This window comes from Herpailurus yagouaroundi, unplaced genomic scaffold, assembly GCF_014898765.1.
Source record: "Herpailurus yagouaroundi ecotype Mexico unplaced genomic scaffold, PumYag 141, whole genome shotgun sequence".
NCBI classification, from domain to species: domain Eukaryota; kingdom Metazoa; phylum Chordata; class Mammalia; order Carnivora; family Felidae; genus Herpailurus; species Herpailurus yagouaroundi.
The window spans coordinates 64,181,582-64,198,182 of NW_024412396.1; the positions used below are offsets into that span (position 1 = coordinate 64,181,582).

The 16,601-nt window shown below is 41.8% G+C and overlaps 1 protein-coding gene across 4 annotated transcripts in view; it reads right to left on the reverse strand.

The window, feature by feature from the left end:
- Positions 1-16,601, reverse strand: part of CATSPERB (catsper channel auxiliary subunit beta) — a 107,608-nt gene that overhangs the window by 57,896 nt on the left and 33,111 nt on the right. For all 4 annotated transcript variants that reach the window (XM_040478034.1, XM_040478032.1, XM_040478035.1 and 1 more), the window contains 7 exons: positions 13,956-14,051; positions 13,700-13,818; positions 11,858-11,890; positions 7,354-7,420; positions 7,037-7,083; positions 6,215-6,367; positions 4,521-4,673 (listed from right to left, as the gene is read on the reverse strand). In XM_040478034.1, the coding sequence (XP_040333968.1) occupies positions 4,521-4,673; positions 6,215-6,367; positions 7,037-7,083; positions 7,354-7,420; positions 11,858-11,890; positions 13,700-13,818; positions 13,956-14,051 (668 nt within the window). The remainder of the gene's footprint in view (positions 1-4,520; positions 4,674-6,214; positions 6,368-7,036; positions 7,084-7,353; positions 7,421-11,857; positions 11,891-13,699; positions 13,819-13,955; positions 14,052-16,601) is intronic.

Below are 16,601 nucleotides of genomic sequence, written 5' to 3' on the forward strand. Positions count from 1 at the left end.
GGCTCTTCAGTAATTCCTTTCCCTCTTTTCCTTCCTTCCTTCCTTCCTTCCTTCCTTCCTTCCTTCCTTCCTTCCTTCCTGACAGGTCTAGTTGTAATGAACTCCCTCATCTTTAGTTTTCCTGGAAAATCTTAATTTCTCCTTCAATTTTGAATGACACTTTGCCAAATGTAGTATTCTTGATTGACATTTTTTTTTCTCTCAGCACTTTGAATGTATTATCCCACTCACTTCTGGCTTGCAAGGATTCTGCTGAGAAATCCACTGATAATCTTACGGAAGTTCCAATGTATATAATGAGCCACTTTTTTCTCCTTGCTTTCAACATTCTTTGTTGACTTTTGACATTTCGATTATGTCTCAGTGTTGGTCTTTTTGGATTCATCCCGATTGGAATTCTTTAAGCTTCTTTAATTTGTACATCCATTTTTTTCCTCAGCTTTGGAAAATTCCAGTCATTACTTCTTTAAATAAGTTCTTCCTCTCTTTCTTCTCCTTCTGTAATTCCCATAGTGCATAGATAGGTCTGTTTGATAGTCCTTGTAAGTCTCTGAGACTCTCTTCACTTTTCTTCATTCTTTTTTGCTTTTTGCTTCTCTGACTTGATGATTTCAAATAGTAAGTCTAACGTCCACTCCTCTAGTGAGTATTTCAGCTCAGTTATTGTATGTTGCAGCTCTAGAACTTCCGTTTGACCTTTTTTTGTAGTTCCTATCTATTTTTTATATTCTCCATTAGTTCATTATTTTCTTTATTTCTTTTAGTTGTCTAGCCGTGCTCACTTCTAGTTCGTTGAACATCTTTATGACAGTTGTTTAAAATTCTTTGTCAGGCAGCTCATAAGTCTGCATTTCTTTACGGTCATTTCCTGGGGTTTTATTCTGTTCCTTTGATTGGGCCATGTTTCCCTGTTTCTTTGCACGCCTTGTGATGCTATTGTTTTGAGACTTGGGCATTTGATTACACAACCACTTCTCCCACTGTTTATGGACTGGCTTCATGCAGACCTTTACCAATTAGACCAGCTAGAGGCTCTAGGACTTCTGCAATCTCTTCCAAGGATGTGTTTTCTCTGGCTTGTGCTGTGTTTTTAGTTGTTTCAAGTTGCCTAAGCAGTTTATCCCTCTCCTTCCAGACACCCATAAGCTCTTGCTGCTCCTGGCATGTGCCGGTAGAACTGCAGCTTTAAAGTGCTGCAGAGGTCATATCTGTTTTCAACAGTTTCCGAACAAGGCTGCCAGTTCCATCAGTGCTCTGAGTTAGGTGACACAGATTCCCCAGTCTGGCCAGAATGTTGGACACACAGTTAATTATTTTGTTTCCATCCTGAGGAAGGATCCCCGGGGGGGGGGGGGGGGGCTTCCTCCAAGTGGTGCTGCATTAAGGCAAATAGAAGGAGAGTCATGGATGGATATGGAAAATGCTCTAAGTCTTCCTATCCCTTTTGTTGGAATCTCTTGGGCTTTCGGTTGGTCTGGATGCTGTAGCTTCTCAAATGGATTCTGGAGTTCTTTCAAAGGTATTGTGGTCTGTATATTGTTATATTGGTGTCTCTGGGGGGAAAAGGATGTCTGATGCTTCCTGCTCCGCCATCTTGGCAATGCTACTCCACCTCCTTTACAGCAGTTTCCAAAAAAATTCTGCCAGTTCCATCAGTGCTCTGGGTCAGGCAAGACTGAAACCAGTCCCTTGAGCCTCCCTCAGACAAGCCAGAATGCTGGATGCAAGGCCCACTCTTTTGTTTTTATCCCAAGGGAAGCTCCCTTGTGTGGGAGGTTTCCTCCTGGTTGTGCCATGCTAAGGTGGTTGGGGGTGGGGCACAGATGGGCAAATTTTCCTACCCCTTTTGTTAGAATCCCTTTTTGGTTTTATGTTGGTCTGGGTGCTGTAGCTAATCAACTGGTCTCTAGAGTTCTTGCAAAGGTACTCTGATCTGTATTTTGTAGCTAACTCACTGTGTCTATGGGAGAACAAGGGCCCAAAGATTCTAAATCTGCCATCTTGCAGAACCAGAATTCTTTTTAATGGAAGTGATGCTATCTTTTTTAATGGTCACTGTTTTTTATGTCTTGTTTTAAGATGCTTTCCCTATCCTGATGTCAGAAAGGCATTTACTTATATTTTCCTGTAAAAGTTTTTATGTTTAAATTATTAATCCATCAGGAGTTGGACTTGATGTCTGTGGCAACATTTTCCATATGTAACCAATGCTTCCCACCTTATTTTAAGCAATCTTTTATTTTCCCCTCAGCTGTGATGCTATTTTTGGCCTCGATCAACATTCTAGATATGAATGGGTCTATTTGCTTTCTATTTCATTCCATTGGTCAGTTGGTCTGTTCCTGGGTCAAAACACATTATAATTATGAAAACTTTTTAAAAACTGTTAATATCTGGTAGTACAAATCCCTCATCTTTATTCTTTTTTGGATGCATCTTGGGTGCCTGGGTGGCTCAGTTGGTTAAGTGTTTGACTCTTGATTTGGGCTCATGATTTCATGGTTCATGGGATCAAGTCCCACTTCAGGCTCTGTCCTGACAGTGCAGAGCCTGCTTGGGATTTTCTCTCTCTCTCCCACCCTGCGTGCCCCCCCTCCCCACCTCCGCCGCCCTTCCCCTGCTTGGGCTCTCTCTTGCTCTCAAAATAAATAAATAAACTCAAAAAAAAAAAAGTGTCTTGGTTATTCTTGGTCTTTCGTTTTTTCATATATACTTTTTTGGGGGCTTTATTTAAAAAAATTTTTTTATACTGAGGTAGAGTTGACATACACTATACATGCTTTAGAATTAACTTAAACCCCACAACAAGCCTTGAGATTTTAATTAAAGTTGTATTAGATCTACAGATTAATTTAAGGAAGAAATGATATTATAAGTTTTCCTATTTACAAGTATGTTTTTATCTGTTTCTTCTTAAAGTTTTAAATGTCCTTCAATAAAGCTTATAATTTTCTACATATAAGTCTCAGAAATCTTTTCTTAGATTTATTCCTACATACTTTAAAATTTGTGTGTGTGTAGTTTTGCTTTGTTTTGTTTTTGCTGTTGTAAATAAGGTCTTAAAAATTAGGCTTTCAGGGGTGCCTGGGTGGCTCAGTGCAGTTAAGCATCCAGCTCTGGATTTCGGCTCAGGTCATGATCTCATGGTTTGTGAGTTTGAGCCCTGCGTCTACCTCTGTGCTAACAGTGTGGAGCCTGCTTGGGATTCCCTCTCTCTCTCTCTCTCTCTCTCTCTCTCTCTCTGTCTACCCTTCCCTGCTCATGCTCACTCTCTCTCTCTTTCAAAATAAATAAACTTTAAAAAATTATGCTTTCAAATGTGCTGATCACGAGCAGAAATGAAACTGACTTTCCCTTCCACTGTTTAATTCTTTTCCTCTTTTTAATAATGTGTATGTACCTTTTAAGTGTTCAACATAGGCAATCAGATCTTCTGCAAGTAAATAGTTTGTTTACATTTTATTACTCATGCCTTTGATTTCTTAATTTTTTTTTTTTTGTCTCACTGCATTTCCTTCTGTACACTCTTTTACTTCCTAATCACCTCTTGATAAAACTCCAACTGTGGTTAAATACAACTCTCTGTCTTCTCCGATGTGTGTGGACCCCCACAACTGACCACAGAGAAGAACATACAATAATGCTGAACTGATCGCACTTGGAATCCATGAGCACAAAGCCCAAGCAATTGTACTGCCTTCTCTCATCCGTCAATCCACTCTCCCGCTCTCGTAGGCAACTATCTCTCTCCGTTGTCTCTTTCCTCAAACCCCCAACACTCCTCCACCCTCATGCTCAAACAATAACTTTGGTTTTTGTGGAGAAAGTAAAAGATAAATTTCCACCCCTTCCATTACCACATCTACCCACTTACCGGCTCTGGAATCCAAAAGCCCTCCCTTCTTCCTGGTACTGTATTTAGACCTGTCGCTCCAGCAACTTTTCCCTCTCTCACCCGCATCACCAGTCTTTCCCTCTCTACTGAATAATTCCCATCCGCATAGCCAAATTCCTTCTGTCTCTTCCTCTTCTCGCTCTTTTTAAATTTTTTTTAATGTTTATTTTTGAGAGACAGAGACAGAGCACAAGTAGGGGAGGGGCGGAGGGAGGGAGACAAAGAATCTGAAGCAGGCTCCAGCCTCAGAGCTGTCAGCACAGAGCCTGACGGGTTGGGGGCGGGGGGTGGGGGTCGAACCTACAGACCGTGACATCATGACCTGAGCCGAAGTTGGACGCTTAACCAACTGAGCCACCCAGGTGCCCCTCTCCCGCTTCTCTTGACCTCCCTTCCTCCTGCTACCATTGCTGCGCTTTACTGCTCTACTTTTCAGCAAAACTTTGCAAAGGATTTGTTTGTATTCAGTCTCCTAATTCCTCTGTCCTCATTTTCTCTTCATTGGGCCTTCTATCTCCTTGGTCATCAGGATGATGCTGTTTTTTACTTGACGTATAATCACTCAGCATAGAACAAGAGAATGATTTACACCTACCCTAGAGCGTGAAATGCCATGTGTACTCACCTGATCACCATAAGCATACAGAAAATGGCTTCGCGGATGGAATACCATTCCCACAGGAGACGAGAATGATGAAGGAAATACGAAAAGTGGAAATTTTGGTTTTAATCCTGGTTTGTTATTTTTTAGGGTGCTCACGGAGACAGTGGTGGTTTTCTAGAAATAGATTAAGCATGAACAAATCATAAGAATTTTACCATTTATATTACTAGACGATGTTACAATTTTTTGTGTTTCCTGTCACTTGGATTTTGATTAAGACAGGGACACATCCATTAGCACAGAAGAGAACTGAAAGGAGTGGCAACCATCGATGTGTCTTTGCTCTGCCTCTCCCTGCCTCGTATGCCCATTTTATAGATGTTGAGCATGAGGTTTAGAAGATTAAATAATTTGTCCAAGCTTCTATAATAAATGGCATGGGGAAGCTTATTATAGAGCTATTGCTCAAATAGACCGATTCCAACGCCCATGCTTACAACTGTCATGGCACCCTACCTTTTAAAAGCGTGGATGCCTGGGTCACCTTACAACTCTACTTGGATCGTGGCGTTGAAGGGGGTCAGAAAGTGTACCCCAAGATAAGCCACTGTGGTATAGAGATCATCGTTAAGCTGTAGACATTTAAGATTCAACAGATGCAGAAAAAAAAAGCCTTCCCTTCTCTGATTAAAAGCAGCAACTTCTGGGAAATAAAACTATCATTAATTCCTCTTCAGAGCAGATCTACTTCCAGAAGGGAGAACACAAATAAAACCCACCCCAAATCCCTCCTCCAGAGGAGTTTTATGGCCCTGAGGAGATGGGAAAACCACTCAAACCTGTATGAGCAAATATTATCACAAACTTTCTTATCTCCTGTTTGTTCTCCTGTTATCTTTTCACTTGTTTTCCCTTAAGCGCCTTTCTCTCCTGCCCCCTTAAACTATTAAGATGGTATATAATCCCCAAATTTGAACCACCTTTTTGAGTTTCTCATCACTGATTTTCAACCACATGTATGTACACTGCATGCATAAATCGATTGTTTTCTCTTCTCCTGTGATCTGTCTTTTATCAGTTTAATTTGCAGGGCCTCAAGAACTGAACTTAAGAGGGTAGAAGAAAATTATTTTTTCTCCACTAAAATTATAAGGGTAGGGCTAGTCCCATTTTTTGCTCATTTTAATTTTTTTTTTTTTACTGTTTATTTATTTTTGAGAGAGAGAGTGGGGGGAGAGGCAGAGAGAGAGGGAGACCCAGAATCCAGAGCAGGCTCCAGGCTCTGAGCTACCAGCGCAGAGCCCGACATGGGGCTCGTACTCATGAACCCCAAGATCATGACCTGCGCTGAGGTCAGACACTTAACTGACTGAGCCACCCAGGCGCCCCAGTTTTTGTTCATTTAAACGAATCAATTTATGGAACCTTAACCTTATATAGACCAAGCTCAGCTTATATTCTCCTGGAGAAGAAGTAAAGAAGAATCACTATGCAGACACCATCGTATTTTCTGTTTTCATCAAACTGAACGGTAAAGCAGAGGCAAGAAACCCCTAACGTGCCTTAAACTATACTATCAACCATAAATAATTTTGTGGTGGTTAATTATAGCCACTCCTACTGCCAAAGATAACAAGAACTTGGAGATAAATTTGCAAGGGTAAATTTTCACTGTTGTGTCATCAAGAGTAACCTCCCGGGGCCGTAACGCTTACCTGGTTGGAGAAGAGGTAGACTCCAGCACTGTGCTCTTGGTCAACAAGAAACGTTACCAGAGTTGAAGCGATAGTTTTCCTTCCTTTTAAAATGTGAGGTAAGCAAGGTAACCATTGACGGAGTGGTTCTTTGCTGTAAAAACAAGAGCTTGACTACAAAAAGAGAAAGGAGAAGTTAATGCCATTTTTAAAATGTAAGTTCTAATTAGTTCTCGTAAGCAGATACACTAGTGAGCCACTGTGTTCTCCTGATCAACCACAAATAATAGTGATAAATCTTTGCTGTCTGTGCTTCTCTTCCAGGGGGAGGGAAGTCCAGAAAACACTGTGAAGCCTCTCTTTCTGGCATGAATTGTTTTTCGAGAACTACTGTGTAGTTCCAGATTTAATGTAGCTAGGTAAGTACCGTTAAACCCAAGTAGAAACACAACTGGGCACGAAGAGGGATGAAGTCCTTCAGTCTGCAGAACTGCCGTTTTTCTTAGATTAATAACAATCCATGAAATAATCCAAGAAATAAAATTCCTTACCTTTTTTTTTTACATTTTATTTATTTTTGATAAATAATTTTTTTTTTTTACATTTTATTTATTTTTGATAGAGAGACAAAGCACAGGTGGGGGCGGGGCAGAGAGAGAGGGAGACACAGAATCCGAAGCAGGCTCCAGGCTCCAGGCTCCGAGCTGTTAGCACAGAGCCCGATGCGGGGCTCAAACCCACGAACCGTGAGATCATGACCTGAGCCGAAGTTGGACGCCCAACCGACTGAGCCACCCAGGCACCCCTAAAATTTCTTACCTTTTAAAATATTTAAGAACATACCTCACTCAGGGTCCTGTTTCTCTCAAAGCTGATAGTAACATAATCAACTATAAAATACAAAGGTACAGAAATTAAAAGCAGCATCTACAGTTTTAAATGTATCATTAAGTACATTCAAATACAATATTTTTTTTCACTTATAACAGGGCCTGCCTCTTTCAGATTTAATTTCCCTCCCCCCTCAGTTTTAGGCCATTAACTTATATAAAATAAACCTACTTTTCTGTTTTATTCTATGTTTATCTCATGTCATTTCATTTCATCTTTATACGCCATCTATGTTGAAAAAAGCCTGTTAATATCTCTTCTCAATTTACCTTCAAAGTGTTCTCTGTTGGCAAAACATTTTTCATTATACCACAACTTTCCTTTGACATAGTCAACCTACATAAAAGAAGAAATAAAAATATCATTTAGGCAGTCGGGAGACTTAAGATATAAAAAGAGAAAAACCTAATGAAAACTTCTAAAGTTTGATAGCTCAGGAGTGTGAGGCAAATACATGGAGAAAAATTCTATGTCAACAAAGGAAATGGCTGGGCAAGAAACAACAATTAGTACACGTACTAATATGGCATTTCCCCCCTGACATGTGGCTAAGTGAAAACAACAGATATGTTCGTATTTAGGATATAGTGGGAGCAAGTGAGGAGAGTTTGTATTCATAATTATTTACATTTACATTTAAAAGTCACTGAGGGGGCACCTGGCTGGCTCAGCTGGTAGAGTGTGGGACTTTTGCTCTCTCGGTTGTTAGGTTCGAGCCCCACACTGGGGGTAGAGATTACTTAAAAATTAAATCTTTAGGGGCGCCTGGGTGGCGCAGTCGGTTAAGCGTCCGACTTCAGCCAGGTCACGATCTCGCGGTCCGTGAGTTCGAGCCCCGCGTCGGGCTCTGGGCTGATGGCTCGGAGCCTGGAGCCTGTTTCCGATTTTGTGTCTCCCTCTCTCTCTGCCCCTCCCCCGTTCATGCTCTGTCTCTCTCTGTCCCAAAAATAAATAAAAACGTTGAAAAAAAAATTAAAAAAAATTAAATCTTTAAATAAAATAAACAAACAAACAAATAAATAAATAAATGTCACTGAAAATCTAAAAGATGTAGGGGACAGGAAGAAGCAGGGAGAGTATATACAAAGGAGCAAATGGGACTTTTTAATGTAGATCTTTATGTAACTGTTTTGGTTTTTAATTATGGGAATGTATTACTGTTTGAAAATAGTCATTTTTAGATGTTGGAAATTCTAATTTCCCTTGCAACATGTTCTCTCTGTTTCAAGATCTTCGTCAAGCACTCCATTTTGATTGACACAGACAGAAAACATAGATATTAGGTAAAACGAGAGAAACAGCTAAGCACTGCTCATCACTGTTTCCTGTTCTCTTTATCTCCCCAACATCTGTGCTCACCGGTTTATTTTGTTAAAGTTCTCTCCTGAGTATTTCCTTAGCTGGAATAACTGGGTGATACACTTTCCAAATTCTTTCTTAATTGGAAAGATGAATAATCTCTTGACTGGAAAAAGGATTTTTGAATTGTGCTCCCTCTGTCTTGATAGTCTGTAGATGTGTATTTTACTCTTTTCCAGCTTCTACTGCTGTATAAGTGGACTCTAATGCCAGTGAGGTATATTTTGCATTTGTTTCTTCTGTTTGGAAAGTTGTAGTATTTTCCCCTTAATCGTCAAATTCGGAAATATTATTAGGATATGCCCAAGCATACATCTTTTTCAATTCTTCCAGGATATAGTGGTTTTTTTCAATAGATAGCCTTGGATCTTTCTTAATTTTGGTGTGATTTTCTTCTGCTATTTGTGTTATTATTGCCTGTCTTCTATCTGTTCCTTTTTTATTCCTCCCCAAACTTCTCTCACCTCTTAGACTTGGATTATCCTCAAAGGCCTATCTTTGCCCCGTGATTTTTACCCATCTTCCCTGGTTTGAGAAGTTTCTTCCTCTTCATCTTCAGCACTGCTTATCTGCATCTAAACAGTGGCTATTCTATCCTTCAATTTATTCCATTACAAAAAACAGTGTTTACTGATTTATTTTGAGAGAGAGCACAAGCAGAGAAGGAGCAGAGACAGAGGGAGAGAGGATGCCAAGCAGGCTCCATGCTGTCAGTGCAGAGCCCAAGGTGGGGCTTGAACTCACCAACCGTGAGTTAATGACTTGAGCCAAAAATCAAGAGTCGGATGCTTAACCAATGGAGCCACTCAGGTGCCCCAATTCATCCTATTTTTTAATTGCAGTGTGGTATTTAATCCCAGAAATTACTTTCATGTGGCACTTGAAACTCTAAGCTAATAGATGTTGGTGGTCTTTTCTTCTCGCTAACATCTCAGTGCCAAGAACAGTAGCCATAGAATAGACGCTCATTGGATAATTGTTAAATGAGTCGATTCATTTTGTTGTTCTTCTTCATTTATCACCTTCTCCATCAGCAACTCTGCTGTATGGTCTGATTCTAATGATCTTTTGTGCTCTCCGCCTGCTGAGCTGGCTTAGACGTATTTTGAAGGGAGCACTCAAGTCTGGTTTGGGAAGCATCTCAGACTGTGAAGTAACAGAAGGCCAAGTGGCCTCTCCACCTCTGGGCTGCCATTCCCCCTCACCTCAGAACCAGAAAGAAGCTTCTCTGCTTCCATCTCCTTCACCCTGCTCACCTCAGGCACAGGGAGAAAACAGCCTTCCCACTGGGCTTTTTTTCTCCAGGAGGCCAGCCACTCTCACAAGGTTGACTGAAACCTTCTCTGGGGGCTCCTGGATTTCTGCAAGCCAAGCGCTCTCCAGGAGCCTCCACCTTCTAGCCGTCTGCCTGCAGGTCGCCAAATGCCTTGTTCTCACCTGACCCATGAGAGGAAAGACATGCCAGGCCTCCTCAGTGGGGCTCCCCAAAGCTTGAGGGGTTCCTCAGAGCTCAGGCTTTGAGTCCAGCTGTCCAGCATCCCCAACACTGCTGAGTTGTCAGCCAGGTGGACTGGAGATGAAAGTTAGTGGGAGCCGAGGGGTAAGGAAAAGTCCCCTCTGTCTCTTTATTCTATTGCTTCTTGTAGGATTCAATTTCAGCTGACATATTTGGATTGATTTCTAGCATCTCACTTTATGGTTGGTTTTCCATTCTTCTATCTTTGCACCTGTTTTCCTCCTTTCTTGCTTTTTGTGGGAACTGATGGATTAGTCCTTCATCTTCTTCCCTTCTTCCGGTGGGTTGGAAGCTTTAGGCCAGATTTCCTTTTCTTTTCGGGTAATTATCCCTTAAACTGTATGGTTTGTGTTGAACTGAGTACGTTTTTCTATCAAATTCCAAAATGATTCCCCATATTGAGTCTCCCACCAAACGAGGGTCTCCCAATAGGCTGGTCATCCGCTGAAAATCATCTCCCTTCCTCCTTGTAGTATCTGGAGTTTTGGTTCCGCCCAAGTATTAAACACAAAATTTGGAACTGTAAATTTTTTTTACGCCAATTCCATTCTTGGAACAAATATTTACTAAGTGCCTACTTTGTGGCAGGCACCGTGCTGGACGCGGATCCCAGAGTGGAGCTCACAGACGAAGTTCCTTCCTCTGTTAGAGTTTAGAGCATACGTTTTAGGTCTGTCACTATTTCTGGTATTCCACTCCTTCGTGGGGGTTTCTGGGTAGTAAGCTCCGCTAATGTCTTATCTGTGCAACTTTCTTTCCTTCCGGCTCGTTCTTGAGTGACAGAGTTGTGCCGGGTACGGAATTCTATTTTGGCAGGTACTTCCCCTGTTCTTTCTAATGTACATCAGTGTTGCCCATCGGGCCTCCCTGGGTCTCTGCTTTCCATTTCCTCCACTTAGTGTGGCAGGAATCTGTTGCCTTTGCGTCCCGAGACATAAGTGCTCCTTCCTTCTAGGTGGTGAGAGCAAGTGAGTGTGTGTGTGTGTGTATGCGTGTGTGCGTGCACAGGCCTGCATGAGGATGGAAGGGGGACAGGCCATGGCAATAGGCTAGGAATCCTCATAATTTTGTGGTGGGCTCCAAACTCAAGCATGCTTATGTTGATGGGAATGACCTACTTGAATCACAAAACTTGACTTTGTAATAACAGAGGAGAGAAAAGACGGATGGAATCCCTTCCCCACCCCACCCCTCACAGGCCAGCAGCGGAGCTGTGGCTGGCTTAAACGGCACTTTTGTGAAAATTGGAGGTGCCCCTTTCTCCAGGCAGGCAGAGACCCACAAGGGGGTCGGGGGGGGGGGTAGATGGACTGGGGAGAAAAGCGTTAGCCAAATTTCAGCCCCAACTCTCTTTTCAAGGGGGTGCCCTTGTGCAGAATACACCTGAACAACCACAACAGTTCCGGAGAGAACATGCGAAGAAGTGGGGGAGGGGAGGCCAATGAAACAAGCAGATACACTTCTTCCTTTGAAAGGGAAGGAGATCATTGCTTAATGTCTGCTGGAAGTAAGTTTCTTTAAGTTCAAACTGGAAATAATATCATAGTAACAGGAATGATCTGTGTTGTGAATTCTTTTTTTTTTTTTTTTAATTTTTTTTTCAACGTCTATTCACTCCTGGGACAGAGAGAGACAGAGCATGAACGGGGGAGGGGCAGAGAGAGAGGGAGACACAGAATCGGAAACAGGCTCCAGGCTCTGAGCCATCAGCGCAGAGCCCGACATGGGGCTCGAACTCAGGGACCGCGAGATCGTGACCCGGCTGAAGTCGGACGCTCAACCGACTGCGCCACCCAGGCGCCCCTGTGTTGTGAATTCTTAATCTTGTGCCTCATCCCTCGGGCCATCAAGGAAACACTCCTCTTCTAACCAACCCCTGGAAAATATAAGCTTCTTACCCTTTCGAAACCACAAAAGTCTGCCCTTGAAAACTACAAGAAAAAAAAAAACACAAGGACAACACTTTAATTTTTGCTTGCGTATCAGGAGGCATAACAAAACACAGCAATTTGAATTATACTAAAGGATATGATGCTTTTGTATCCCAGCAGTTAGGAGTGTCACCCATTAAAACCAGCCTCTAACATAGTTTAAATAATATCCTGGAGATTTCCTCTCTGGTCTTTGCTTTGTTTCACTGTTTTATTGATTTATTTGTACTTGGACTTAATTACAGAAAGGATCTGAGTTTTTTTTGTTTTTGTTTTTTTTAAATTTTTTTTTAACGTTTATTTATTTTTGAGACAGAGAGAGACAGAGCATGAAGGGGGGAGGGGCAGAGAGAGAGGGAGACACAGAATCGGAAGCAGGCTCCAGCCTCTGAGCCATCAGCCCAGAGCCCGACGCGGGGCTCGAACTCACGGACCGCAAGATCGTGACCTGAGCTGAAGTCGGATGCTTAACCGACTGCGCCACCCAGGCGCCCCTGTTTTTGTTTTTTAAATCACGTAATGATTTAAACGGAAGAGTTTAGAAGGGTACAGAAAGGTACTAAATCTGCCACCCACTGGGATTAGGAAATCCCTTAACATATATTTTCTCCATGGTCCCCTGTTTCTCCTGCCTCACCCAGGGCCAGCCCTCACTGTACAACCTGTGCCCAATCCTCCATGTTTTGGACTGTTAAGTCACTGTGCCTGGCTTCTTCAAGTCTCCAACAATTCCATGGTAAGCACATAAAAGGTCAGATCTGTTGGTTGTTTGAGCAACAAATGGTACTTCCTCAGAAATGGTGAGGAAGGAGGGAAGGCTGTGAATATTCATAATCCCCACATGTAAGAAATACCTGCTTCTCAACCAAAGCAATCACCCCTTCTATACTCTCTCATCTTTTTTTCCACTGTTTCAAAATCTCTATCACTGCTCTTATTTCTGTTGTGGTAGTTTTTGAGAGATGTTTATTGACATGTTTGAGAATTTCATGGTATATGTATTGTGTATCCTCACCAAAATGTATATGCCCCTGCACTCAATCCCAGTGCTAACTTTTTGACTCATGCTCATTTGTAATACTATATTTAGCTGTATAAATTACCATAAAGTATTTGGGGAACACACATAGCTATAAATAGATAAATAATCTTCTATATGTGCATGTTTAAAACATAAACTTGTGTGGCAATAAAATTAGCACCATTTCCAAAGGATATGGTCAACACTATGAGGCAAGGGAAAAAGCCATTGTATTCTGCTTTTACATTTTCTAAAAGGAAGAAGCATTTAAATTCTAAGACACACCACACATAGCTCAAGTATCAAGTATGTCTACTTTATGTAGATAAAAGGTGAGATCAAAGTATTTGGAGTGTATTATATCTTCTTTTACTAGGTTCTCATGAGGCATTAGCAAATACTTCTTCTATTATTTTTTTTTAAGTCACAAATGGTAAAGTAAATTAAACATAGTTTCTTCCAGTTGGAATTTTTAATTTTCCTCTTACAGTTTTTAAATTAATGACTACGATTGTATTTCTGAACTAGGGATGTATTTATTTATTTTTTTTTAACGTTTATTTATTATTAAGAGACAGAGCATGAGCAGGGGAGGGGCAGAGAGAGGAGGAGACACAGAATCCGAAGCAGGCTCCAGGCTCCGAGCTGCGAGCTGTCAGCATAGAGCCCAACGTGGGGCTCAAACTCACAAACCGCAAGATCATGATCTGAGCCGAAGTCGGACGCTCAACTGACTGAGCCACCCAGGAGCCCCGAACTAGGAACGTATTTAAAAGCAATTCACATACCGTTAAGACAGAGGATGATGGATAACGGAGATCTCCACTTACAAAAAGACCCAGAGAGGTGAGGATAACTAAAAAGTGATTGGTTAAAACCATATCCACCACTGAAAGCTTTGTGTGTTCTAAGGGGAGAAATCACACCAGGTTAAAAAGGAAGGAAAAGGTGAGCTCCTCAGCACAGACATTTCATTTCATTCATACTGATCAAGTATTGCTATCTATGGGATCCTGAAGATGAAGTCACCATTAGAGGAATTACCTTCTCCAACTTGGGAATAGATCGTATCTGTCAGGTTATACCACGTGGTATCACTGTAATTCCAAAATCCAGAAAAACTGAGGCCTATGTAAATACCTAACAGGAGAAAAAAGGAAGATTCAGTTCAGATAACGTTACGAAGAGAGTAACCCACTTCTATGGTTCCCAGACTGCCACAGCCAGAACTGACATCTGCCCCACCTTCCAAACCAATCTCTGCCCTGCCTCAACTCGCCTCCCCTCAGCTAGTATCTCACTTCCTAAGCATTGGAAAGATGAAGCGACTTCAGGTTAACATAGGATTTTAGCCAACTGTCTGATTTAAATTTTAAGGATTCTGTTTTATATCGAAGGGGATCAGAATACGTCCCCCAAAATATGCCACTCTGGTTAAGGATTCCTTTGAGCTGAAGGCAACTGAGAATCAACAGATTCAGGAAGAGATCTCTGCCCTCCCCTTACCTGGCTACAAGCAGAGCATGACTTTCACTTTGGGACACATGCCTCCCCACCCCTGTGCCAGGAAGAGAAGAGCTCTCTTCTCACCAGAGATGGAAGAGAAGTCAATGCTAAGTTTGCATAAACATACTTTACCAGAACAGCCCTTCTCTTTCATTAATCCCCTCACATCTTTCCTAGTCTCTTCCCCATACTTTATCATCCCCTGAAGCCCAACCTTCTTTCTTTTGTTAAAATGGTATATATGCCCCCAAGTTTAACCACTTATTTGAGCTTCACTGCTTTTAAGTTAACTCTGTGGATGTAAATATTTTTTAATGTTTATTTTTGAGAGAGAGAGAGAAAGAGACAGAGTGTGAGGGGGGAGGGGAAGAAAGAGAGGGAGACAACAGAATCTGAAGCAGGCTCCAGGCTCTGAGTTGTCAGCACAGACCCCCGACACGGGGCTCAAACTTGTGAACCGCGCGATCATGACCTGAGCCAAAGTCGGTTGCTTAACCAACTGAGCCACCCAGGTGCTCCTGTGAATGCAAATATTAATTTAAAATGTGTGCCTTTTTTTCCTGATAATCTGCCTTTGTTAATTTAATTCACAGCCCTCATTCACTAGACATAAGAGAGTAGAGGAAGAGGGTTTTTTTCTTCCCTGATGGTATTTTTGTAAGCATAAGTACATTCCTAGTTCAGAAATACAATCTTAGTCAATAGTTTTACAACTCCAAGAAGGAAGTTAAAATTCCAAGAGGAAGAAACTATGTTTGATTTACGTTACTATTTGTGATTTTTAAAAAAATAGAAAAAGTATTTGCTTATGCCTCATGAGAACCTCGTAAAAGAAGACTGAACACACTGCAAATACTTTGATCTCACTTTTCTTTGGCCATGCGTAGGAGTGTTGAGAGTCTTTTGCTTTAAATGTGGAATATTAACCTGAAATCTAGTCAACAGGCATAATTATTGAGGGTGGTGGGAGAGCCTGAAGATGGTTGATGATCTAACACATGTGCTCTGTTTCCCAAAGACGAATGTAGGACCACTCATGTGGTGAAGTGTATATTTCCACTCTCAGCTCTTTTCTGTGTAGGGAAAGATGTAGCAGGAAGTGTTGTCACCATATACTTTTTCCAGAGAGAGAAAAAGCTAATGACGTGTGTTGCCATTCTGAGCTCTAAGTCTCGTTCCACAGATAACACTATCCTATATTCTAAGTAGGGATGATCAGCGGTGTCCAGTATGATATCACATGACCAGGGCCCTGCAAAGTTTAGAAATATTCAATAGAAGGGTAAGTAGGAAAACAAATGTCTTGTTCTGGTTAATACTTTGAGGCTCAAATTAAGTTACAAAGCCACTCTGTATAACAAACGACCACGACTGTACTCCAGGGTTACAGAAGCTGATGTGGACCATTGTGAAGAGTTTGGATTTTATTCTACTGGCCATAAGGGAAGCCTCTGCATGTCTGAGGCAGGGAAGTGATGTGATTTGGTTTATACTTGAGAAGACCACTCTGGTGGCTGTATGGAAGATGGGTTGTACTGGGGCAAGAATACAAAGAGGGAGACCACTTAAGAAGCTATGAATTAGTCTTGTGGAAAACCAACGTTGACTTAAGACTTTAGCAGAGGAAAGAAGTGGTCACACTGGGGATACACACTGGGTATGGCACCATCCTGGAATGTCATGAGAGTAAGGGCAGTCAAGAATGTGTTCTAGACTTTAGCTTGGAGCAACTCCACATGAATTGGGATAAGGAATACTGGAGAAGAAGAGATTTCAGAGGGAGATGAGTCAAGAGTTCTAGATCAGAGTTACTGTATTTGAGATGCTCAGTAGACATCAGGAGGAAATGTAAACTATAGACAATTGCATAGAGGAGTTTGGTCTCCACGGAGCGCTCAGCACCAGAAATATAGGTTTGAGAATCACTGGCCTGGAGACGGCACTTAAACCATAGGACTGGGTTAAGTTTTTCAAAGAGAGAGACGTGGCTCCCTAAGGAAGGAGAGTCAAGGACAAAGCCCTGAGTTTGACAACTACTTGAGGGGACACACCAAAGAGGAGTCTGTCTGGAAAACTAAGGAATGACCAATGTGGTCAGATAAAAGCAATCAAAGGTGATACCGAGAAAGCCAAGAGGATAAAGTGTTTTGAAGACAGAGTGGCCAGCTGTGTCCAGTGCTGCTG